A 26,085-nucleotide genomic window follows, 5' to 3' on the forward strand; every position below is an offset into this window, starting at 1 on the left:
AATCAACTGCAGGACATTGGTCCCTGCTCAGGGCTGATTGTAAGTATCATATACTTGGCCTTTCAGATCCAGTGAAAAGCTTTGACATGACTCAGCCCGAATCTGAGGATCAGTTTAGCTGCTTGCTGCCGCTAATCATGCAAATGATGGAAGAATCTAGATGGGCCCAAAATGCCATGTTGATTCTTGAATATTTTTCTTTAGCTCTGTAGATACCTTTTCCATCACAGTTTTGTTTTGTGTGAGCAATAATTTTTTTTTCCTGTAGTAAAAGATCTCAAGTTGAAAACTGCACATTCTAGGGAGAAAATTCAGGCAAAACTTAGTGCATTTCATTCAAGTCCTAAGAGTTATTGTGACAAGATAGATCTCAGTAGAAATCCAGATATTTTAATGAAACTGTGTCTCTGAGCTGTGTTGACAATTTGCAACAAGCCACTCATTAGCATATGTTATGTACTAAGGCTTTGCTAGGCAAAGTAAAAAGCTGACATTATTACTCTGATGTCCTCCCACTAAAAATGAGTTTAAGGTGATTCTTTTCATTTCCTCACTTAAATATCATTGTCCAAAATATATTAGTTTTTCCCTGTGAGGAATTATTAAAAACAAACAGACAAAATGAAACCTCACAATATGGCAAATAGCTAACAGCCTGGTCCTTTCGAGCACTACAGTCTAACCAAAGCCCTTTCATGTTTTGGCTGTCATTAAGACTTTCTAGAATTGATAGTGAAGTCTGCCATGAGCACAAATAGCCTTCCTTAGCCAGATTCCTTAACTGGGTGCAGTCTGATGATACTACCTAGGTTTAAACTGGAAAGAAGGAAGAGAAATGAGTGGATGGGTACGCATGCATGTAGCACAGCCGGCAAAACTGAGCCCTGGGCATGGGAGGGCAGCGAGGACTCTTAGGCAGACACCGGGAGCTGCGGGCTGTGATGCTGCTCGGCCACTAATTAAACTGCACTGAGACCAGAGAGCAGGTGCCCCTCCTTTGGGGCTGTTTCCTCACCTGCCAAATGAGGAGGTTGAATTAGATGGTCTCAAGGGTCCTTATCAGCTATAAAATGCTATGATTGTAGGAAAATGTCTGAAAAAAGAAGTTGAGAGGATCTATTTCACACACTCTTTTGATTCAGGAGCTGCTCCCATTAAGGTAGAAATTGGAGTTGAGTCATGTGATTCTCTTTATTACCTACACTATTTTGTTGTGCAGACAGAGCTACCCAGATCATTTCCATCAACCCTCTATTGGTACAATGTGCATTCTTGACAACTCCGGCTCCAGTCTCATGGGGCGGGGGTGTACTGCTGATGAGTTGAGCTGATAGGCGGCCTTTGCTAATTCCCATGACTCTGGGTTACTGGGCCGAGTTGAACTTAAGGAACAACAGAGCCTGGCCTCTATCTCATGGAGAGAAGAAATTATTCCATGAGTAATTTTGTTTTCCCTTTGGGGTTTTCTGAGCTGACGTGAGACTTGGACAAATAACACTCGTTTGTTAGAGTAAAATTACTTCTAGGATGAGGTGAGTAACTGTTTGCAAATTCAGATCATCAGAGAGGATAAGCCAAGGTACACTGTAACCTGTTCGCTGTGGCAATTCTCAGCGGCCCTCCTGCTTACTCCCACGGTGTCCCTGCTACCAAACAAGGGGTCAGGCACCTTCAAGGCATGTGGACATCCTCCACAGTGTGTGTGTATGTGCGTGTGAGAGAGAGAGAGAGACAGAGAGAGGGAGGGAGGCAGGGAGGGAGGGAGGAATGAAGGAAGGAAGGAAAGAGAGATATTGAAGCAGAAACTTGAATTTGGGTGGTTCCCCTCCAGGGGATTGAAGTTTGAGGCATAATCATAGTCATGCATGGATTTATCTGTAAGGGTCCTGACATGTAGAATGCAAGACCCTCATTTTGGTGTTAGGAAGGACCCTGGAGCCCACAGAAGTCATGGCAGAGCCAGGACCAACCCTTGGTTCTGCTGACAGTGTTTTGTGCTTCATCATACCATCATCTTAATCATCTAAGTGACGTTTTTGAGTAGATACAAAAGAATATTTCTAAAATATGTGCAAGCTGTAAAGGATAAGCAAACAGTGAACACCAGGCTACGTGCCACCCAGTTGAAGAAAAAGGACAAACCATTTCATCTGACTTCCCCCGAATGCTCTCGTCACCCCCCTGCCCTGCCAGTCGTAACTTCTGTCCCTGAATTTTGTGTTAATCATTCCTTGCTTTCCTCAATAGTTTTATCACACATATTCGTAATCCTAAACAGTGTGTGTAATTGTGCATGATTGTGAACTGTGTATCAATGGAATCACGTGTTCCTGTGGAGCTTGCTCTTTTAACTCAGTGTTACGTTCCCAGGATTGGTGGATGTAGCTGCAATTCATTCATTTTGCTATACACCATCTGTTGTATGACCTCGCCATGGTTTGTTTATACATCCTACTATTGATGGATGCTTGAGTCATTTCTAGTTTCTTGCTATTAAAGCAGTGCGTCTTGTGTGTGTCACCTGGGGTGTGTGTGCACCAGTTGCTCTGAAGTGCATCCTTGGGACTGGGATTTTTGCACCAAGGGTTCTGCACACCTTCAGCTTTAGTAGGTCATTCCAAACAGTTTTCAAAGTAGTTGAGACAATTTGTGTGCCCACCAGCAGTTTATAAGTCTTCCGTTTGCTCTATTTTCTTGCCAACATGTTGTAAGACTTTTCTCCTAGTCTGGTGGGTATGAAATGTCTCTTTCCATGTGTTTATTGGTCATTTGGGCTTTTCTTTCTGTGAAGTGCCTGTTCAAGTCTTTTTCCCATTTTCTTTCTGATTTGGAAGACCATGTTATATATTCTATATACTTAAGGCTTTGTTACGAGTGCTGCTGTTCCCAGTTTATAGCTTTTGATGAGCACAGATTCTTAGTTTCCTGTAATTAGTTTCATGTGGGGACTCAACACATCATTTCCTCCATAGCTTGTGTTTTTTGTGCATTAACAACGTCTTCCCTGACCTGTGGGCCTTGGGTTTCATTTGTCCCAGCACTGTTTACTGAAAAGACTGCCCTTTCCCCACTGCTTTGAGATGTCCTTGTGCTTTTGAGTGTTCATGAATCTGTCTCTGTTTTGTTCCACTGGCAAAGCGCTAGACAAATTGAGCAGTACCACAGTGTCTCAACCACTGTATCTTCATAAGCTGCTCGGCACTCCATCACCAAAGATAATCTGGCTGTGCCTGGCCCTTTCATTTTCCATGTAGCTTTTAGAATCAAGTTCCACAAAAACATACAAAAAGCTGTTGTGAGTGTGATTGAAATTACAATGAATTTATAGATCAATTTAGGGAGAATTCATATCTTAATATAATATAGAATCTTCCAATTCAAGAATATGGTTTATTTCTTCATTTATTTAGGTCTTCCCTAATATATTTCAATAAAGTTTGATAATTTTAGCCGTAAAGTTCTGGCATATCTTCCTTTAAGTTTATTCTTTGACATTTAGTACTTTTAAAATGCTATTTTAAATACTCTGCAGTTGATTTTTGTACATTGATTTTTTTTCTTGTGCATTGACTTATTAACCTTATTAAATCTTAGATAATACATCTGCAGGTTCTTTGTTTTTTTATAGGTATAATTTTTTTATGTGAATAATGATGGCCCCCCCCCATTCTTTCTAATCCTTGTAACTATTATTTATTTTTCTTACATTATTGCACTGGACAGGACTGCAGTACAGAATTGAATTGAAATGGTGAGAGAGCCCACCATTAAGTTCACGATTAACAGGATGTTTGCCGTAGGTTTTGCGTATTCTCTTTTATTTCTGGTTTAAGAGTTTTCATCCTGATTACATGTTAAATTGTATCAAATGCCCTTTTTATTTCTATTGAGATGAGTATGTCTTTTTCTCTTACAACCTGCTACATTAATCAGTTTTAAATATTAAATTACTCTTGAATTCCTGGAATAAAACAAACTTTTATGCATTGCTGCTGCTTGCATATATGTATATATTTAGAAATCTTGCACTTACACTCACAAATGAGATTGGCCCACATTTTGCTCATATTTTTTTTCTTTAGGTTTTGTTTTTAAGGTTATACTGGCCTCATAAAGCGAGTTTGGAGATGTTCCCTCTTTTTCTATGCTCTGGAATTCATTGTACCTTGTATGACCAGTAGAACTCTTTGGTGAAATGATTCATCCTTAGTGTTTTCTTTGTGGGAAGGCTTGAAAGCATGGATTCACTTTCTGTATTGTTTATCTGGGACAGCTTAACTGACTTACGCATACTTAACTTTTGAAGATTTGGAAGTGTTTTTAGTGTTGGGGCAGCTTTGACAAATAGTTTGATGCTAATGAGGGTTATCCTCTTATGCTGATCTATTATTTGTTTGTTTTAACAGAGAAGTGATTGAAAAGAAGCCAGAAAAGTTTAAAGTCCAGTGTTTGACAGACATCAAAAACCTGTTTTTCCCAAATACAGATCCCTTTTATGCTGCTTTTGGAAACCGACCGGCTGTAAGTACTGGTTAGTTTGGGTATATAAAAACTCTTGGCATGAACATCTTTTCTGTAACAGTCACCTGAAGGCCCTGGCCTAGCACTACATGTAAAGCCAATTTCTCATCCTATAAGAATTAGCCTGGGAAATAGCCACTGGCCTGCACTGAAAGGCAAAGAGATTAAAAGTTGTTTCAAGGCCTCTAGTTTTCTATGGAGGTTTGGCTAGTGGGTTTGAATCTTGAGATATGAGATTGGAGAACTCCAATTCCAAACTACTTGTTAAATCAGTGAAACAAGAACATTTAATAGGATTAAATTCCACCAGAAGGGAGCCACAAAGCCAGTGCCATCCACGGTGATGAGTCCAGCATCTCAAGTTTTAAGGGTGTAGTTGTCTCATATGGTGAGAGAAATGCTTTGAGATTTTTGTGTGTACTGCCCAAATTTACTGGAAAGTTTAGGATTCTGGAGAATATAGTTGAATACTAAATGGTCAATCAGAAAATTCTCCTACTTTTGAAAATCATGGCAGATTTTCATAATGTGGGAAAATGGGTCAGAGAATAATTTTAAGGATGTTAGAATTGCCAGGGATGTGATAAGTTGTCTGCACTTTGACTCAGTTTCTGAACAGATGAGGGAATTGAGGACCAGAGAAGAAAGCTATTGAATAGTTTCCCATCAAAGGACATTTGTCACCACAATACTTTGAGGTATAGCTTTGTTTAATGAAAATTTGATATTACATCAAATTAAAAATATCGTGTACTTGTTTTTACAATGAACTCTTTTTTCTAATAAGCACTTTAAAATCTCCTTTGCTGAATATAGGATGTGTATTCATACAAGCAAGTAGGAGTGTCTTTGAATAGAATATTTACTGTCAATCCTAAAGGAGAACTAGTGCAGGAACACGCCAAGACCAACATCTCATCGTGAGTATTGTGCATATTTTATGTGATTACTCTGTCAGTACCATTATCTTGAAACAGTGCTTTATGGTATACCTTTTAATCCTTTGCAGCCTACATTTTCATCTTTAATTCCTATAAGGAAGAATATATTTTAACTCCTTGTATTTTGTCCAAAACTTAATTCTTAGACAATTGGAATTAAATCAGATTCCCTCTGGATCTAAAATTTAAACTTGTGGTTAGATTCTGCTACAGAATGGAATTGAATGAATTCAAAAACTAGTAGTTTAGATTTGCCAAGTTAGGTTTGAAAGCTTAGAGTGTGAATTAGAAATGTAACCAGATTGAAACATGTGAAGCTATATTTAAAGATGAGGAACTATTTATCTCTTCTTATACCGAATGTTTCTTACCAGACACATTGCTGTGTAATTGTTAAGAATTCCCCTCATATTTTTGGTCAAAGCCTAGTTTGCCTGAGTCAGTGGGCTAAATTGGAATACTGTTGTTCATGAGGCACCCTGGTTTGCTGTAGAATCACTCTTGGTTTTCTCATGTCTCACTCTGGGTTCCTAACTTCTTAGAATGGAGAGCGTTTTCTACTCCTTCCATGTGCTGGGGGCTCTGCCCACTGGGTGACACCCATCCTGGCAGACCACTGTCTTCCTGCCTTGTCCGTTTCACAGGTTGCCCTTCTCTTGGTCTGGTCTGTGCACACTTGGAAAAGAGCCTCTGTCCTCACTAACTTCAGGGAGCCTGAGGAGCCCAATTTATCTGGAGGACTTAGACTGGAGAGTTTGGTTCTAGTAGATTGGCACCTCCTGTGGTTTTAGACAGATAGATAGATAAGATCCCTCCAGGGCAGATTTCTACTTTCACATGGTCATTATACCAGTTGGATTTGCATCCAGCTTAAATAGGGCAGTTAGAGGCTAGAGGGAGCCCTGGTTTGCCCCACAGGCCTCCCAGCCCCACAGTCATGCTGGTTCTCAAGTAGTTCTCAAGGTCTGTGGGGAGCGAGGGTAAGATGGGGCAACTCTCTCCCCATCCCCACGCCAGTTCTTTAGCAGGTGAGTTAGGAGGAACAACAGCAGGAACTTGGTTCCTTTCCTGACCCTTTTCTTGCAGTTTCTCCGGCAATGTTGTCATGCCCTTTTTTTCTGCATTCCTGCTGTGGTGCGTTCCCACAAGAAAGGGTTTCCCTGGTCTAGTGGATTTCTGTTTAGGGTCAAAAAGAACTTTCAACTAATGGGATACTGCCCAGAAATGGGAGAGCAGCAGGTCTTGCTGGGTGGTGCATGGAAGGAGGGATCCTAGTGTCTAAGAGGGTTTGCCTGGGAGGCCTCAGAGGTCATTCCATTCGCTGCAGCTCTGGGGTTAAAATGCATGCTCTGCCCACCACTTGGCCCGGGGCGGACCTCTGCGTGGGAGCACACTTTACATGGTACCAAAGAACGTCATCATTTACACCTGGAGGGAGATGGGACTGTTCCTGGGAGAGAGGAACTCTCCTTTCCCGGGAAGCATGCATTTCTCTAGCACTAAACTCAGTACAACCATTTCTAAGCCAAGTCGATGCTTGTCCCTTGGAACCTGGGATGATCATCTGAAATGTCTTTAGGTGGATGGGGCCACGCTGGGTGGAGAAGCTCATGCTTTCTTCTGCATTTGTGAGCATCAGGGCATGAGCTCTGCTAGCTCTGGAGGAGCCTGTGCATAGTGGGTTGGTTCAAGAGAGGCACAGATGGAGCTTGGCCCTGCCACTAGAGCACGTGAGAGTGGGTTTGGTTCTGGTGCCCATCGCAGCCTGGCAGGGAGCAGCTCCCTGCAGGGAGGGCACCCCCCCCAGCCACAAACCTCAAACAAATAGGCCTTAAAGCCAAGAGGTATTTAAAAAATTTGTTTGTTTGTTTTAATCCCCAGGAAAGACACAATTCTTGGTTTTATATTGAGAGAATTTTCCCATTTTGTGCAAGCATACTGTTTCTCATAAGTCCTTTGGAGGTCCTTTATTAAATACACACACTCATCCTTATTTAATAAGTTATTTTATGCCTCAGAACATGCTAATTCCTGGAGTTTGGATTTCGAAAGCCCCTTTGGGTTCTTAGAAATTTGGAACTGGAGAGGGACCCATGCAAGAAGGAGTCTGGGGTGGGGATGTGCGGGAGAGAGCTGGTTGTGTTAGAATCTCAGCTGGAGGTAACAGAGGTCTGAAAATCCATATTCAATATAGCAACTTCCTTTTCGTTGTACAGGCCACAGAAACTGATATGCAACACGTTCTTGGGAAATAGAGTGATCGACTGTTGTAGGGAGAAATGAGGAATTCTGTGCTAGTTCAACTCCACATACTGTAAAGATGAAGGGTCTGAGCCCCAGAGAGGGCAAGACACTTGTCCGTGCTTACACAGCAAGTAAGGCAGGAGTAGATCCCTGTTCTCTTGACCCTAATACCAGCCAGGGCTTTTTTCCTAAGACATGTTAATGATTTGTCATTGAATACATTTATTGAGTATACAGTATACATTATTGTTACATACATTATTTTATTTAACTCCGATATTAACACCGTGGCACAGTTTTCATTTCCTCCCTTTGTCGTGGAGAGATTAAGCCATGTGCCCAAGATCACACAGCTAGTAAATAACAGAGCTGAAGGTCAGATCCATGTCTCCTTCACTCCAGGGCCCAGAGTCTTCCTTGAACAACGAAGCAGTCTCTGTTTGATGCACCAAAGATGTGCTTTGTCTGTGATTGCTTCCCCTGTGGTCCCACACGTGGGTGGCTGTCCTTTGGCCAGGCTGGTTTCCTCCTGTCGTCCTTTGCTTCTGCTCTGCCCCCTTTCGTCTGTCCTTTGTGCAAGGTCAAGTCCCACAGACTTCTTCCCCGGAGCCTTCTGTGACTCTTTCTTTTCATGCTCTGTTTCATCTCTGATTTCTGATTAATTAGTAAGAAATTATTCTAGAAAATTACTTCCGTCTGGTTAAGTAGGTGGTCTGCCACTTGGGGTCGTAGATTTCTCCCACTTTCTAAGTGCAGCCCCGGGTGCGCAGCTGGTTTTGGCATGGCTAGGTGTCACTCAGTGGCAATGACGATGTCCATTTTCCTTCCAGGTATGTGAGGCTCTGTGAAGTGGTTGACCACGTTTTCCCATTGCTGAAAAGAAGCCATTCTTCAGACTTCCCGTGTTCGGATACTTTCAGTAATTTCACCTTCTGGAGAGAGCCACTGCCACCTTTTGAAAACCAGGACGTCCATTCTGCTTCCACATAAGATGTGCAAGCAGCCTGGAGCCAGCAGTGCAGAAGCCTAGGCGCCACGCATTAAAGGATAGGTTGTGAGCATGCGCAGCTACAGCTCGGGAGCCTGTGTGCCGTCGTTTGCTTAAGAGCAGCGGGGATGGAGAAGCATTTCTCCCCCGCCTCACCTTCAGGGGTAACACTTCTAAGTGAAATACGGAGGGTGTATTTGTAGGCGAGGAATCGGGTACACGCATAGTGTGGAAAGCATTCCTTGGTTGTGGCTTAATGCCTATTCCAACACTGCATTCTCAATCCGCTGCAGAGATTAGTTATTGCTTAATGTGCAGTGTGGGCTTGTGAAACCTGAGCAGAAGGTGGCTGTGCAAGGGCTGTCCCGGCTAATGACAGTGTCAATTGAGCCAGCTGTGCACGGTTTTTGGTAGAAGAGGGGGCACATTTCCATTATAGTGACGTTAGTGCCGCTTTCTTCTGCACACAGCCGGGAGGGCTGTCTTGGGTAACATGTCCTGGATCTGAGGTCCCTGAAGGGAATTCAGACCTCACTGGGTCTGGGCCTTGGCCTTGTAGATGTTTCCTTGCAGTATTTGCTGACTAGTCTCATTTTTAGCTGATAAATTCTTCTTTAATTCCTTTGGTTAAAGATAGTCTATGAAATTGGCATATTTTCCGCCATTTTTTGTGGCTCAAGGCTGGTTTATGCCTTAATGCATCTGCGGCAGATATTTTATTTAGAATGTGCTGTGTTTAGCTCTTGGTAACTTTGTAATGCCTTAAATTAAAATGATAGTAAATATTAGTAAGGCAGTGTTTTGGATCAGTTCAACACTCTGCCAGCATCCTTTTATCCAGCGAGGTGGTGCTGATAACATGGACTTGCACAGAGCTTATGCCAAATGATGATGATTTCAGTTTTTGTGGGGAGCGCTCAAAAGAAACTACTTGATTTTAAGAAAATAGTTTCAAGAAATTAAATTATATTCTTTGTAGATATTATTTATTTACTCTGATTGGGTTCCTGTTAGAAGCATTTTATCCATATTCCTTCTATTACACCTGTCATTAATACATTAAAAAGATATGTGTTAGACTATCCAAAGAGCACTATTCTATAATTCCATACACTGGACTTCCTTTTGGAATTTATGAGTAATTTATTTTCCTTAGCTTTTCTCACTCAAATTAAGAGAAAGTTAAAAAATAATGATTTGAGTGACATTCTTTAAGCTGTGAGGTGATTCTTTTACTGGTTATTTAAATTGGCCTGTAAAGAGAACAGTTAAGTAAAAGAATTATTTTGGTTAAAGATCTTGTTTTACTTTTTGAAGTATTATTTTTTTAAAGAGTATTTTATTCCAATGATTGAAACGCTTTTCTATTTAAATTTCATGGTTAGTCATAGGAGGCAAAAAATAGAACAGTTGATTGAAATTTTACTCTTTCTGTGAAAGAAAATCCAGAGTTGTTGCCTCCCTTGTAGCTGGGTGGCTCTGGTAGCAGTGAATGCCTTTGCTGAGCCATTCATGTGAACAAGCAGAGAGAAGCCAATAAGACGTGTGTCATTGATCGCAGAGTCACATAGAAACATGGACATGCATGTGCAGATTCCGTTTTGGAGGTATAAAAATAATTAAAAATAGTCCTGCCTTAACTAAATCCTCTGAGCTTGTTTATTAGTGACCTTTGGAGGCTGCATTAATTCTTTCTGCCACAGTGATATTTTTGAGTGAACTAAGTATCAGCTCACGGGCCTACAGTTTCTGCTTTGCAACTGTGAGGAGCTTTGGGGGCAAGAGTGGGTGCATATCCCTCATGCAATTCACCCTTCATCAGGATGACCCTCTGTAGTCCTTTCTCCAAGTGGAGGTTTGAGAGCATGCTACTTGGGACCCCTAATTTTGATGTACCTTTAACTTCCACATTATTGCACCCTGAAACAGATCATGCCTTTCTGAAAGTCACACTCTCAGATCTGTGTCAAGTTCAGTGTGAGCCCTGGTGAGGCTGCTTTATGAACACCTGCCTTGTGGCTTCTGAAAGTGAGATTTGTATATGAGCTGCACTCATGCATATGTGAGTTGGTTTATCTGTGTGTACATGACTATAACCTGTGACAATTGAGTTCATGTGCTCGAATGGTATATTTGGACCATGCATTTCAGAGTTGCCCTATGGAAATGAATCACTCCATAGTGACAAGTCATCAAATGTTTATCACATGTGATGAAGAAAAATATGTATACCTGGCATATAGAAAAATATATGCCTGGCACATTGGAGAAAAATGATTACACCTTCAAAGAGAATTCCCTTTTCAATGTCAGGTTCTGATCACCACTTTAAATACATTTTATTTACAACATTTGATCTGTATTTGTATATGCTGGTGTGATGATAAAAATCATTGCAGTACTTCATTCTGTCGTGCTAGATGCAAAGCTAGAAAATATTGTAATAAATGAGACTGATGAAAGACTTCTGAAAATCAGGCATGTGAATTTTAAGTAGTTTTTGGTAAGTTATTAAGTTGCTGATTTTCTGATGTGTGTTATCAAGCATATTACTCTCAAAAAAAGTGCTTGTCTATGGACTGTTCACTATTTAGAATAAACATCTTTTTTGATGTTTTAGATTCAAGTGGGTAAAATACTAACCTTCTACATGCACTTGGGAGAGACAGGAGGGATGAACAAAGAGAGGAGAAGGCTACAGCCTGAGATGACTTGGGAGCATGGAGGTCTTAATTAAATGTTGTTCCTGAAGCACTACCCAGGGCCTCCATGTTTGGCTGTGTACCATATGGGGTCCCCTTGCCTCCCATTCATTGTCCTTGTTTTGGGGGCTCTCGTCTTCTCTGTGATGTACCCCAGATTTGTTTTTCATTTTGAGTGAATCAGTCAAGATCCTTGGCCGGTTTAATTATATGAGCTGAAAATGGTCAGAATTCCTATTGATTTTGTGCATCCTTGTCAGGTTGGAGACTACCTATTGATTTACCTGCATTGTCTAAGCGATGGTGGAATGAATGGTCTCTGAGTGCTCAAAATGTAGCCGCACAGATACTAGGCTGGATTCCTCACAAAGCCCGAATTCAAACAGTTCACCTCTGGGCATCTGTAGAATTAATGCTTGTACATCTTAAAAAACAACCAAAAAACCTCTCTCATTTTGTTAAGCAACATCACAGATTTTGTTCCAACTCTGATTGTGGTGCATAAGGTAAATCTGTAAAATAAAAATTAGTATAAACTATTGTCTGTGGCCCACTGATTCCCACATTCTGTCACTGCCCTGCGTCCTTCTCGTTCGTGGTGCACCAGGCTGTGCTGTGCCCTGAGGTTCTGCTGGCCGCTCTCACATGTGTGCAGGGAGGCTAGCTGGTAGCTTGGACTTCCGCGATGTCTCAGCTGTGATCACCTGAATGTTTAAATTCCTTTAGAGCTCGAATTTCCAACACTGCCATGCCACCACCCTTGCATTGGAGGCCGAGGAACAGGGGATGGGGTCACTGGCCATCAGCTTTGGGCCCCAAAGTGCTCTTTCTAAGAAAAGGTGCTGTCCTGACCAGCTGCTCCCAGCAGCATTTGTCCCATCACCTCTGACATCTCACTTGCCTCCCCTCTGTGCAGCTGTTTTCTGTATTTTGTCTTCAGACCCAGTGGGAGCAGCACTGTGCTCCGTTGCTGCCATAAGCTAAAGGGAGACGGTTAAAATGCTGTGGGGTTTTCCACTCTCTGCTTTTTTTCCACTCTCTGCAAAACCCCTTTTGCAACTCCTGCTGCATCAAAGGCAGTGATCAGTGTCACTTCTATTGCAAGCCAGGCAGGGGGCTTGGTTCCTGAAGGAAACCAGAATATGACCAGACAGAAGCTGGCCCTGCACGTCCATGGGCCCAAATGGCCACCTGGGGGCACAGTCGCTTTTGGTTTGGCAGCAGAGCCTTTTAAAAACATGGGCTCTGCTTTGACAAAGGCCCTTGCCCTGAGGTGCTACACTTGGAAACCAGCCAGCTTGTGGATTGGACCTGTAGGCAGGGAAGGGGACTGTTTTGGTATCAAAGTACCTCCAATTGGCGCAGCCTGAGGTCCCACATGACTACGTGGCTAGGAAAAGGCAGCAGTCTGAGGCTGTTTGTTCAGGTCTAAAAACCGTTTAGACTGTGTAGTCTCCCAGCCTGCAGCTCCAGCATCAGGGAGCTTGTTAAAAATACAAATTCTTGGGCCCTTACGCTAGACCTATTCTACCAAGCTAGGGCGTGGTCCCCAGCAGTGTGTTTTAACAAGCCCTTCAGGGGATTCTGATGCAGGCTCAAGTTCGAGAAGCACATTTCATATGATACAGGAGAAGCTTCTCATATTGCTGCAGCTCACATCCGACTTTAGTCTGGCCTGGCCAGAGCAAATACTGCCCGGAGCTCACCGAGGCCTGCTGCAGGAGGGAAGCCCATGTAAAGACATCTTGCCTCGGCCACTCCTGGAAAGGAGTTTGGAAACCTAACACAGGTGCTTGTTGGAGTCACAGGGTGTCCTTGTGACCTTTGATGCACAGCTTCTGACCTGAGATACCTTCCCAGGGATCTCAGATGTGAGCCTGTCCAGGCTGGGAGGGTTCCAGGCCAAGCAGACTGTGGTGTGAGGTGGGGGGTGAGGGGGTGGTGCCTGTGAACCTAGGCTGTGCCCCGATTTCTAATGGCTCCCTTCCTCCCCCAAATTGTTGGAGCCTCGAGTGCCTGTCCCGATGCCAGCAGTCTTTTCATTGGTGCAGGAAGTCCATTCAGCCCCGCATTGCTTTTAATGAGTTTTGCAAGCAAGTGGCCTCTTCCTGTGACTCATTCTGCCTTTTGTGCACCGGAGATTGTGGTTTTAAGTTTCACTTTGGAAAGTAACCACTACGGCTGCTGCTTTCTCCACTGCTGGAATCTGAACAAGTGACATTCATTTTGCAACAAAGAAATGTAAATGTAGGAGCGGCCAGTCATACTTCTGCTCCGATTGTAAAAACATCCTTTTCCGAGATGGTTGATGGAGCCAAGCTAAGAAGAAATGGTTTATATTTTCAAGTAACACGTTCATTTGGGAACTGCATTTTTTTTTTTTTTTTCAGGGTGGCTCGATAGTTTTGCTTTTGTTCTTTGTCTTCCTGATCCATATTTCTGGGGTATCTTAAAAAATAAACAGTGCTTGCTGATTGAGTGAAGTGGTTGACCTCTGTTTATTGAAAGAGACTTAGTTCTGGACCAAAGTTTGTGTCTTGCTTTCATGCAGCACACGAAGGGTAGTGGTACTGGAGATAATTTCTTGTACTGTAAAATGTTTTTATCTGGAGCTCCCACAGGAATCAGTTCATGGTACCTGAGCAGATGAGTTTCTTAGGTTTAGTGAGTACTTGTTAAGTGGACAAATACTATATAACATTTCCTCAAATTTAAATAATATATTTAAATAATATTTGAAGCCATCTTCAAAATGGTACATGTTGGACTAAATTATTTTAGTATTTAAATATGTACAAACATAAAACAATAGCTTTTATGAAACCAAAATGCGTTTTAAATTAAGTGCAGATAAAACTATAATAGAGTTCAAATTGACATTAACGTTCTGTGGTGGAAAATGTTAATGTTGAAAGCAGTGAAATGATGTCGGATTTGGGTTTATAACAGATGTATTTGTATGTTATATTTCGTTTGTCAACTTGATTCTTTTGACTTTTGGGCACGATGTACCACCATTTAAGTATCATCATCATTAATACTAACTTCTACAAAATATACCAATGAAAATGTTCTTATACCATATTCATCGACTGCAAATGGACTGCTGCAAATTTTTACACCAAGGATGGAGTCCCCTCAGTCATCTCAGGATGAATGTGGCACTGATCTGGAGGTGGGGACTTTTGAGTTCAGCCAGGAACCTCACTACCCAGACGTCACTGTCCTGATATTCTGTTTTTGAAGTGCCGTAACACCTTGGTTTGGATGTTATGTGGTCATGTACCTTGCTGAAATCATTGGGTTTGAGATGCCCATCACCCTGCCTGTCCTCCAGGGTCTGATGATGGGGCCTAAACTGAGTCAAACAGGCACACATGGGTCAGAGTAGTCCCCAAAGGAAGGGGCTCCCTGGCCAATTGTGCTACATGCAGAGTTAGGGTTGAAGACAATTTGGGGCTTTTTCGTATCTCCTATCACCCCCAAAGCTGGAGAATTCTGTCCCTCTCAAGTCATCCTAACACTGGTACAAAAGCAGCCACTGGCATCTGGGAGCCTGTTTCCTGCTTTGAGTGTAGCTGTCCTGCACTCTGATCTGTGGACAAAGGCTCAGTGGTCCCCCAGGGGGAGAGCTGCTGCTGCTGTGGGGAGGAGAGAGGAGAGACCCTGTAGGGAGCTGCTCCCAAACCCGCACACCTGCTGTCACCTTCTGACACAATGTGGAGGGACCAATTGTCAAAGGCAGGAGGGTGGGCAATTCTGTTTCTAAAGAGCCAGAGCTATTTTGAAACTTCTCATTAAGGTTTTGCTTGCTTTGAGAGCAAGTTAGTGAATGGTCAGGCAAGAATCTTTGAATGGAGTTGGGGCCCTGGGGTGGGAGTCAGCTTTCTCTAGGGACTGGGGAAACTGGCCTCGGTGTGTCTCATTCCCACAGGCACCTTCTGTTGCAGGAATGAGGTACAGGATAGCTGAACAGACTCAAAATCCTTGGGGTCTGTCCCAATTCACTAAATCCCTGGAGAAAAGATGGGGGAAGGGATCTTGGCATGACACCGTGAACTGAGTAAGATCTGGGGTGGCTCCATCTCACCTGTGTACCCACCTCCCCACCCCTATGACACTGGGCTGGTCAGAAAGCTCCAGACCTATGGGCTCCTGAGATACAATTGGCATCCACGGGGAAGAGGAAGATAGGACACTGGGCTTGACTCTGACCTCAAGTGAGGCCTGGCTTTTCCTCCTAGCAGCAGCAGTTCCTGGTAGTTAGCAGCATTTTCCAGCAATATGAAACCATTACCTAAGGTATAAAAGTTGAGATTCAGACAAAGGGTGTAGTTTAGGGGAGTCGATGTATAATGTATGAAAATGTGAGCTGTAAGAAGAGCAAACATTAAAATTGAGGATGTCCTGTGCATCCATGGAGTATGTCACCATGCCTGTGGATGAGACCTGGCTTTTTTGGAGGAACTCGTAACTAGCTGATGTGCTTGTTCATTTGTTCATTAAGGCAAATCCTCTGGGGACTTCTCTCACCAGCCTTGCCAGCAGACTGCGTTTATAGCAACGCGCCTTTGAGCATCTGGCCTAGCTTGGAGAGTGCCTGCACGACTTTAGCCCGCGGTTGCCTTCCTTGCCCCAGCGATAGCTTCAGACTTACCTTCCCTGTGGTCTCTTTCAGACTGGCCCACACAGAGCTCTCTGTGCTTTGGAAACTGTAAGTGTTATGGTTTGAATGTGTGTGTCCTTCAAAGCTCATGTTGGAACTTAATCCCCCTTATGGTATTTGAAAGGTGGGGACTTTAGGTGATTGGATTGTGATGACTCTGCCTTCATGAGTGGATCAATCCATTTATGGATTAACGGGTTAATGGTTTAATGGGTTATCAGGGAGTAGATGCGGGCTTTATAAGGAGAGGGAGAAAGCACGTAGAAATGCGCTCTTGCTTAGCCCTCCGCATGGGATGCCCCGCGTCAACATGGGACTCTGTAGAGAGTCCCCACCAGAAGAAGGCTCTCACCAGATGTGCCCTCTGGACCACAGACTTCCCCAAACTATAAGAAATAAATTTTATGTCTTTATAAAGTACCCAGTTTTAGGTATTCTGTTAGAAGCAACAGAAAACTGACTAACACAGTTCAGTATAACACATTATTATCATTGCTGTTTTCAAATCACTTTTTCAGTCATTAACTATTTTATTAGGGAGAATGCTGAAATTCAGAGAGATTTGTCTAAGGTCCTGCAACTGGTAAAAGGCAGAGCTAGAACTCAGGTCTCCAACTCCAGCATAATTTCAGGGTCTTCAGGCTCCATCCCTCTGTTCCTAGCAGTCAAGCACTGCACCCACCAAGAATGATGGTCCTATTGGTGGCCACTGGGATGATGGCAGTGAGGCGGTGACATATCAGAGTGATAAGCACATCATGTACCCGGTGCATGAGTCAGCCTGAAGGATGGTGTGCACAGGAGAGGCATCACCATCCATCCTGGCTGAGCTGATGGCAACCGAAGGACACAGCAGGGAACAAGGGTGAGAGATTTGAAGCAGCTTCCACATATTGCTCAGGGTGGAATCATTGTGTGCACTACAGTGCATTTGCTTTTTAAAAAAGCCAACCCATTTTGAAAAATGGGGTAAACACTTCCTGTTTTGACCTGGAACAAATGCAAAGCAGACCCTGTCCCCTTCTCCCCAAGCAAAGCTTGCCCTTTCAATTCAGAAATATCTGCAGGACCCTGTCATGCTTCGGTGGGGAACGGGGCATCTATAGCTGAAGTTCCCATCAAATACACTGGCTCCTGGCTGACGTGGATGACTTTCCAGGGTCCCATGAAACCGACCATGTGGACATACCAGAGTGGGAGCTGAGGAAGCAGCATTTGGGGCACAAGACTAATTGTGATCCCCTTGTGCCTTCGATTCTTTGTTTGTCACTGATGTAATAATACTCGTACAAAGAAATGATATGTTCAGTTACTGAATTCCTGCTGTATGGTGGAAATATTAATGGGTCTAGGGGGCAGGGACAGGGAGTTTGGAGACCCTGAGCCTTAGGAGGTGTGGCAGAGGTGGCTGGTTGTCCTCTAGAGAGTTCTGCTTTCCTTCCATATTGCAGAGTTATTGCTGAAAAGCAGCTGCCTACCAGGGACGATATTTCCCAGCCCGCAACCCTGTATTAGGTGGGGCCATGTTGCTACATCTTGCCAATGGGAATTTGAGCAGCAGTGACCTGTTCAGTTCTGGGCCAAAGTAGTTAAAAAGCAAGCGTGCTTTTATCACACTCCCGTCTCTATCCATCAACTGAAAGCAGAGTTCTTAAGGGCAGAGCCACAGGATGGAAGGACCCTGGGTCCCTGGATCACTCTATGGAAGGCAGGCTGCCAAATACCAAAATGGAGTTTGTGTGAGCAAGAAATGACCCTCCAGGGGGGTGTGCCTCTGAGATTTAGAGGTTTATTTGTGACAGCAGCTAGCATTGCCTGACATGCAGGGAGAGAACAGACAAGGGAGGAGATCCAGGTTGAAGAGGAGCAAGGCGGCCACCAGGCCTGCCGAGAGGGCTACGGCCAATGTGCTCTAGGATGGGTGGTATTTCATCCTGAGTTTTACGTTTTCTCTTTCTGTGTATAGTTTCTTTATGTTATCCCCTCTACTGGAGTTTATTAGCAAGCTCTTTCTGTATTTGTCTGTGTTAGACTTTTGGGGGCACAGAGGGCGGAGGTGGGCCCCCACTGGGGTGAGGGGTGGAGGAGGGTGGCAGTCACCAGCAGCAGCAACGAGGGGGCTGGGGACGGCCAGCGGAGCTGGTCCTGGGGCAGTAGGCAAGAGCTACAGGGGACACACATCCACGGGGACATGCCACCACCATCTGAGAACACTGTCAATAATGGGGAGGAAACTGAAATTCCTGATGTCATAGGAGAAGGGGTTAGAGAACAGTGTTTGGGATTTAAGGGAGGTGTGTTCCTAGCAGGCTGGAGACTTATGACAACACTCAGATTATATGTGGATTGCTACTTTTCACATGGTTGGGACTTACGCAAAAGGACACTAAAATAAAGCTTTATATTTCCTTTGATTTAGAAAGCATTGCAATCATACTGAGTTTTGACTTATTCTGGGGCTCTAGAAATCATCTCTTAATTGGGTTTGTTATTTGTTTGGATTCCAAATCTTTTAAAAATTGTTTCCCCAAATCTGTCATTTCCAGGTGCCCTGAGAAGGGGGTTGACTGAGCACATGATGTGAACAGGGGGTGGGCAGGTCCCAGCCCCTTTCCCCTCCCCCACCTCCTCGTTCTTCCACTCTTAGGCTACAAGCTTCGTTTTCTGTCTGAGACAGCTGCCTCCCATGGCAGTTCCGAATGCACGTGGGGGCCCGGCAGGCTTCTGTTGTCCCCCTCTGTCAGCTTCTCAGCCAGGCCTGGCTGAGTGGTATGTGGTCGTCTGCACATCTGTGGAGAAGTAGGTGAGGAACCTCATTGGCACTCAGAGCCAAGCGTGATCTCCATTCTAGCTCTTCTTGTGTTCTGGGAAGGTGGGCGTTGGTGACAACTTGTCCAGATGAATAAAATGGTATTTGGTTCCTGTATGCCTGTCAGTTTTTTTTGAAATTATTTATTTATTTATGTTTAATTGACAAATGGAAAAATTGTATATCCAGTATTTATGGTGCAGAATGTGATGCTTTAATATATGAATACATCGTGGAATGGAATAATGCATTGTGTACTTGAAAATTGCTAAGAGAGTAGATTTTAAATGTTTTCATTAAAAAAATTGCTAAGTATGTGAGATGAAGGAATTAACTTGACTTAATCATTCCACTATATATATAAATGTCTGTTAGTTCTTTATACGTATTACAACTGAGGGCTGGAGGAGGAGGAATTGACATATTCTGGCTCATTTTGTCTAGGAATCTTTGAGAAGACACCTTGTGAGTTTTATAGGAAGGGAAGGAGACTCGGGGTTGGGGCAGAGCCTTTCCAGGCCCCTCTTTAGGGCACCTTGAGCCTCACTTGTCCTGCTTGGGACACAGCAGCTGGTTTGCCCCCATCAGAATTAAAGCTGTGGTTGGCACTGGCAAGAGATATTAGGAGCAGGGAACCCTTTTGTGTCAGCAGCAGGGACTTGCAACCTTGGTTGTACATTAGAATTAATGGGGGAGGGGTAGATTTAAAAAATTACTGATGCCTAAGTCCCACCCCAGACCAATTGAGTCTGAGTTTGAATCTACACCCTCCATGTGGGGTCAGCATGGCTCAGAAGTGTTCACACCATAAACTCTGATTGTCATTGTGGATTTGAAAGACCCAGACTGTGGGATCAGCCATAGCAGTGTGATGGTGGATTCCATCTGTAAAATGATAAAGACCTTTGTGGGCCGGGGAAAGTGGTTGTTTTACCAGGGATATTGCATCTTCTTGAGTAACATAGAGCAAAAACCAAAATGGAATTATTAGCAAACAAAAAGCTAAAAGTAAATGTGGGATGTTCTGTTGACAGGAGAGAGTGGAGATAGATCTGATACTTGATTCAGCATTGGGGTGCCAGGAACACCTGAGGAACCAGAAATGAAGAGATTTTAAGAGGCAGAGAGGAGCCTCCAATAAGCTCTGGAGACTTTGCATTTCTCAAGTTTACAGGAAAACAGCAGCTAGTGTCTGGAGAGCAGTCAGTTGCAACAATTACCCTGAACTTCTTCAAAGTTGCTGTCTTCCTTTTGAATTTGTATTTATAGAAAAGATACACTAAATGACCAGCCAGACATGCTGGTATTCTGGTGAAGCTGAAATCATGAATGTTTAACTTTTTCATTTATTTTCTGCTTATTTTCCTTCTCCCTCCAATTCCCTAAATGTCTGTTGTGGTGTTTGGCTGAAGTCTGAACTGTATTGTGAATCTGTCCTGTCACCATATTTTACTTGTGGTAACTTTTCCAGGGGCTTGGGATTTGCTTGAGTTTTCTAACTTTTGTGGATGAGGGGTGGTACTGAGATAATCTTGTGGTTCTTACTGGATTTTTGGAAAAGTGGGACTCACATAAGACTTGGCATTAGGTTTCTACTTTTCTGCAGGTGCTAAAAGAATCATATCCCTTCCATTGGAAGACAGCTTGGGAAGCAGCAGCTTCAGATGAAATCCATCTGAAATCTACCTCCATCAGGAACCCCTCTCTCTACCACTGAGCTGAATGAGAAATTTGAAAAGAGAATTATTTTAGACTTTATTTGGACTTTAATTCCTATGTGGAAATTTAAAAATGGGAAAATTTAGTGTTCATATTGGGAGTATTGTTTAATGCATATTTGGATTCACTGTACAATCTCTCCAGGGCTATATTAGACAATATGGATGAACTTATTTACAACATGAAATAGAATAGGGGTGAATTTTAAGAATAAGGTGCAATGTGACCTTGGAGTTAATTTAATTAACATCTTGTTCTTGCTCATTTCAGAGCCTTTGGGGATACACATGCAGGAGTAGTAGGAGTTGAGGGGAGTGGTTTTGCAGCTGGTGTCCTACCCTTAGGGGACAGCTAAATTCATTACTGTAGGGTAAATGCTGGACATAAATCTATTCCCCCTCCCTGTGCATACCAGACTTTACCCTCCCCCCGGGAAACTACCCCTGGCCAAGGTAGTTATCCAAGGAAAGGCACGTCTCTTTTAAGACAAATGTCCCCTTTAAGACAAATGGAAGACTGGAGGAAGCAGGAACCCAGTAAGTTAGCACCCTTGTGTTGAACTACTCTGGCGCCAGAAAAATGGCAAGTGGATTGACTTATCTACTCAGCCAGATCTCCCGCATACTCTGAGTTGAGTGAGGGTCTGCGCATAAGCATGCAGATGATTTACACCTCTGCTTTGATCTGTTCAGTATATAACTGTCGTATGTACCCTGTGGTGGTGCAGATTTCCAGCTGGCCAGCAACCATCAGCATCTCCCATAAGTCTAACAAACCAATATCTCTACCTGTTGGCCCAGGTGTGTTCTTTGGATTAGGCAAACACTACGTGAGTGCCCTTTCAGATTTGGGGCTCCCGGGACACAGACACACTTGCATAATTGCATCAAGCCCAGTGAGTGCATCCCAGGATCTGGTGACAGCAGTTGATCAAATGAAATAGCCTGGGGCTCTATGGGTGACATTAAACATCCAAATGCTATTCCAACAACATATTCACTGACACTTCAGATCAATTATGGGTTTATGCCTGTCATCCCAGACAGATATTCACTCTAAGGCTGGATTAAGTTTCCTACTTATTTAGCCAAAGATGCAGACACCTACTGGAAGTGAGATGGCCACACAGAGCAGAGAGCTCTCTCATTACAGTTTCATTTGGCCTTTCATTTATCTGTAGGGTGCTAGTCAGGCAAGATAGGTTCTGGGTCTAGGAAAGTAAATTTCTTATTGCTCCATAACAAGCCAGAAAGCCCAATTCTGTACAGTCTACCTATGAACTCTCTTTTATCTGGAGAGAGAGAAATTTTAAGGAATTGGTGCATGCAGTTGTGGGGGCTGCAAGTCTGAAATCTGGAAACCCAGGGACAAGCTGATGTTGCAGCTGAAGCCCAAAGGCAGCCTGGACAGGGGTCTTCAGTCTTTTTCTCTTACGGACTTTAACTGATTGGGTGAGGCTCACCCACACTATGGAGGATCACGTTCTATACTCAAAATCTACCAATTTAAATGTTAATCATATCTAAAAAATACCTTCTCAGCAATGTCTAATGTCTCAAAAACTCTGGTGTTTGACCAAACATCTGGGCACCGTAGTCTAGTCAAGATGACACATAAAATTAACTGATCACAGATGATAGAGCTGACACTCAGAAAAGTATTGAGTGGTGTAGCTACGACTTGAGCTGAGAGCTGTTTGACTCCAGAACTTGCTTCATTAGACCACATGATCTCATTTAGTGTGTGTGGCAAGGCCGGGGGAGAAGAGACACTGGGACTCTTAGCTCAGGGCCTGCTGACCAAAGCTGCCATTCTTTCTGCCTTGAAAGCTTGTGGTCACCTTATGGGGCAAAACCCCTGGGATTTCCCCAGATTTCTCAGTGGAGTATTTCTGAAAGACCACTCACTGGCACCTGGAATTGTGGGAAGGCAGGTGTTCCTGGAGAGATACTGGAGGCTGAGCTCAGGGTCAGTTCAGTTCAACTCAGTTCAGTCCAATCTGCATGGCTGAGCCCTGACCATGTGCCAGTTTGCTCTGGGACGCAGTGTAGTTCAGGAGAAACAGACAAAAATACGTGGACCTGGTGGAGATGGAGGCGGGAAAGTACAGAAAATATGTGGAACCAAACAGACTGGGGTACACGCTATGGCAGGGATCCAAGGCTGTCATTGATGGCTGACTTGCCATATTACTCGAGTCAAACTTACTAATTCAGTTTTTATTAGACAACATTGAAAAGCACATTTAAAAAAAGACCTATTTAAATTTGTGTAGGTTTTAAGTTTTAACCATGGTTAACTTGCCTTTAACAGAGGGCTTAATGACAGAAAACTTATGATCAGTGTGTGTGTGTGTGTGTGTGTGTGTGTGTGTGTGTGTGTGTATTAATTGGAAAGAACCAACAAACATGGGCTTGAATTCTATCTGGTGTTAAAATCAAAATAAAGGTAAAATCATGACTCTCATGGAAATACATAATGAACAAATGCCAAGGATTTTGGTTAACTCATTAGTTAATGAGGAAACCAGTAAGAGGTAAAACAAGTTCAATGGAGAATTCAAAGAACACACAAATACAGGCAATCAGGTATGCAGAAATGAATTTGCAAATAAATGCAAAACAAGTGGATGTCCACAGAGCAATAATCAATTGTATCTCCTCAGACCAGAATTTGTTTGCATTTCCACGCACAAGACATTTTCATTATCAACAGTTTTCTACAACTTATGGAGTAGTAAAATAACACAAAGATGTTCAGAAAGTGCAGATAGCCTGGAAGGATGCTCTAGAAAGGATACCATTTTTTTCCCATTTCAAAGTCTTTCACAGTTTTTTCTGACACTGGTGAATACGAGGATGGTGACAAATAAGAGACTTTAAGGAGCTTGTTGGCTGCTGTTGGTGGTGGAAGAGACAGACCAACACTTAAGTCAGTGATCATGCTTCAGTGTGACAGGCGGCAGCAGGGATCCTGGGAGGGCAACCCCCGGAATTGTAAGCTGTGGTTGAAAACAGTGACTCAGGAGCCAGATGGCCTGAGCTCATTAACTGTGTCCCTGGGAAAGGTGCTTAACCTCTTTGTGTCTCAGTTTCTTCATCTTTAGAATGGAAATGATACTCCGTAGGTTGTGGTGCAGATTAAATGATTTAATATTTATGAACACTTGGACCAGTACCCGGCACCTACTAAGTACCATCTAAGTATTTGCTATTATTATTTAATAAATATAATTTGCATAGATTGAGCAAAGAGTAGTTCCTACATAAAAACCCAAATTACAGAAAGACAAAATCATAAAACGAAGTACACATATGCTTGTTGCTAAACTGAACTGTTAGATAGTGCTTAGGTACGAACTGGATTTTACAGTACTGTCGTGTTCTCTGCGGTAGGTTGGTACAGCACAGTCGCAGCTCTGAGACATCTCTTCTCCAGGCTAGCCCACCTAGAGACATTTGAGGAGCTGCTTGTCCACCTGGCTTGTTTACCAAGTTCAAAATTCCTCATCTTACCTGTCGACTGCTTTCTCCCTGTTAGGAAACTTCCCTCAAGAGAAAGGCTGCATCTCATTTATTAAATTATGTTCTCAGAGAGACAGTTCCTTTAGCCTCATTTTAAACTCTGCTACACACAGCAGGGTCCCCAACACCTATACAGGTCCCTTCATCCTGGCCACAGCTATGAAGGTAGACTGACTGGGACGGGCTGTTTGCCTCACAGCTCCGTGGTGGCCGGTTCTGAATGCAGCAGACACAGAATCTTCTAGCTTTAAAAGTGACTTGACTTAAATGCCTCCTGCAAACACTCAACTACCCAGAGAAAGAGTTAAGGTGCTAACTAGAACCTTCATCTGCCTGGAGGGGTCTGCTCCCTTCAGGTCTGTGGAAGAGCCTCAGAAGGCATCTTCAGCAGTTTTCACCTGATTCGAGAAGGTACTGCTATTTTTCTGTCTGTGGCATGGCCTTCAATGTGTAACAACAACAACAACAACAAAAAACCCACAAAAAACTGCTGAGGCAGCATCTGGCCCAGAATTAGAACTACAGGGGGAGAGACACCATCCTTGGGCCAGAGTGAAGCAATGTCTCATTGTGATGATGGGTTATTGAGCATCTACTTTGTCAGGCACCGTGATAGGTGCTTTATGCTTATTGTAACTTAATTCTCAAAACCGCCCTCAAGGGTAGGGGAATGAAAGTCATGTGTGTGACTGACCAGGGACTGGAATCCAAGGCTGGCTCCGGAGCCAGGCTATTTTCTCTGCGTCATCCCTGTGACTGTGAAGGTGTCTTCCCAGGCTGTGACCCTGGGAAAAGCCTCCCTGAGAGGTGTGGTTCTGCTGTAAGTGGAGGGGCCAGTGGAACAAAGGACGAGGCGGGGAAGGTTGGTGACCCGCCAGGTGGGCTGTGGTGCCCCTGCAGGTGCTGCAGCTTCTAGAGCAGGTGACCACGTTGCTGAGATGACTTAGGTGAATTCACCAGGAAGAGCCACATGTGAGCAGGCGGCCTCTCTCTCAGCCCCCTCTCAGCACCCCGCAGACAGCATGGAAGTGGTTTGCTGACCGTGTGTGATGTGGACAGACGAGGTAATAGCAAGCCTGATTTTGGGTTTATGGAGCATCTATGACATGTCAGGCACCTGTGGGCACCTGTGTTTCCTGCCCATCCCTGCCAGTCTGCCCTGTCCTTCAGCATCCCTTCTCCCATTGCTTCAGCTCAGGGTGTTTCCTGCTGGGTCACCGGAACAGCCTCTTCTCGGGCTCTGGGCTTCCAGTCCCTGTCCCTGTGATCTTCCCAGTGTACTCAGAGTGATCTTTCTCCCCATCTCACTCTCTTTGGATCATTCCCATTATCCACACAGTCATGCACGCACAAGTTCTCAAAGGGCGCCTTGTCCCAGTCCTTGTTGGTCCCTCCCACTACAGCCACATAGAGCCACAGGTGTCCCCAGTGCCCCAGCTCTGTCCCTGCCATCACACACTCTGTTTTCTCCATCTAGACATTTGGGAACAATTTCTTGAAGACACATTGGAACAGGGTCCAGGCGATCCCTGTCCTGTGTTCCTGCTCATTCACTGGGCTCCTGTTGTTATTTCCTGGTGCTGTGTGTAGAGACACGAGCATCATCAGGTAGGGCTGCAGCTGGAAACAGTCTGGAAGGCCTCTGCATCGACAGGCTAAGAGCTGCTTGGGGTGTCAGGAGACCTGCTTCTCACTCCCAGTGTCACCTCGGGACACTCTTAGGCTCCTGTTTCTCCACCACGACCCTATGGATTGGCCTGGCCTGTGGTTCTCCCGGCATGGTCTCTGGATCATCACCTGGGAACTCATTAGAAATGCACATTCTCAGGCCCCACTCCAGACCTATTGGATCAGAAATTCAGGGCACGGAGCACAGCAATTTGTGCTTTACCAAGCTTGGGGGGAGAGGGTGTTCTCATATAGCCTGAAGTTTGAGAACCACTGGTTAGGTAAAGTTTAAGTTCTCTTCTG

The 26,085-nt window shown here is 43.9% G+C and overlaps 1 protein-coding gene across 4 annotated transcripts in view; it reads left to right on the forward strand.

Annotated features, from left to right (window-relative positions):
* LPIN1 (lipin 1) overlaps positions 1–9,989 on the forward strand; it is a 95,208-nt gene extending 85,219 nt beyond the window's left edge. For all 4 annotated transcript variants that reach the window (XM_063077887.1, XM_063077888.1, XM_063077889.1 and 1 more), the window contains exons 19-21: positions 4,407–4,521; positions 5,338–5,441; positions 8,537–9,989. In XM_063077887.1, coding sequence (XP_062933957.1) covers positions 4,407–4,521; positions 5,338–5,441; positions 8,537–8,696 — 379 coding nt within the window. In that variant the 3' untranslated portion in view covers positions 8,697–9,989. The remainder of the gene's footprint in view (positions 1–4,406; positions 4,522–5,337; positions 5,442–8,536) is intronic.
* Positions 9,990–26,085: the final 16,096 nt, after the last annotated feature.

Source organism: Cynocephalus volans, chromosome 14, assembly GCF_027409185.1.
Source record: "Cynocephalus volans isolate mCynVol1 chromosome 14, mCynVol1.pri, whole genome shotgun sequence".
Classification (NCBI taxonomy): Eukaryota; Metazoa; Chordata; class Mammalia; order Dermoptera; family Cynocephalidae; genus Cynocephalus; species Cynocephalus volans.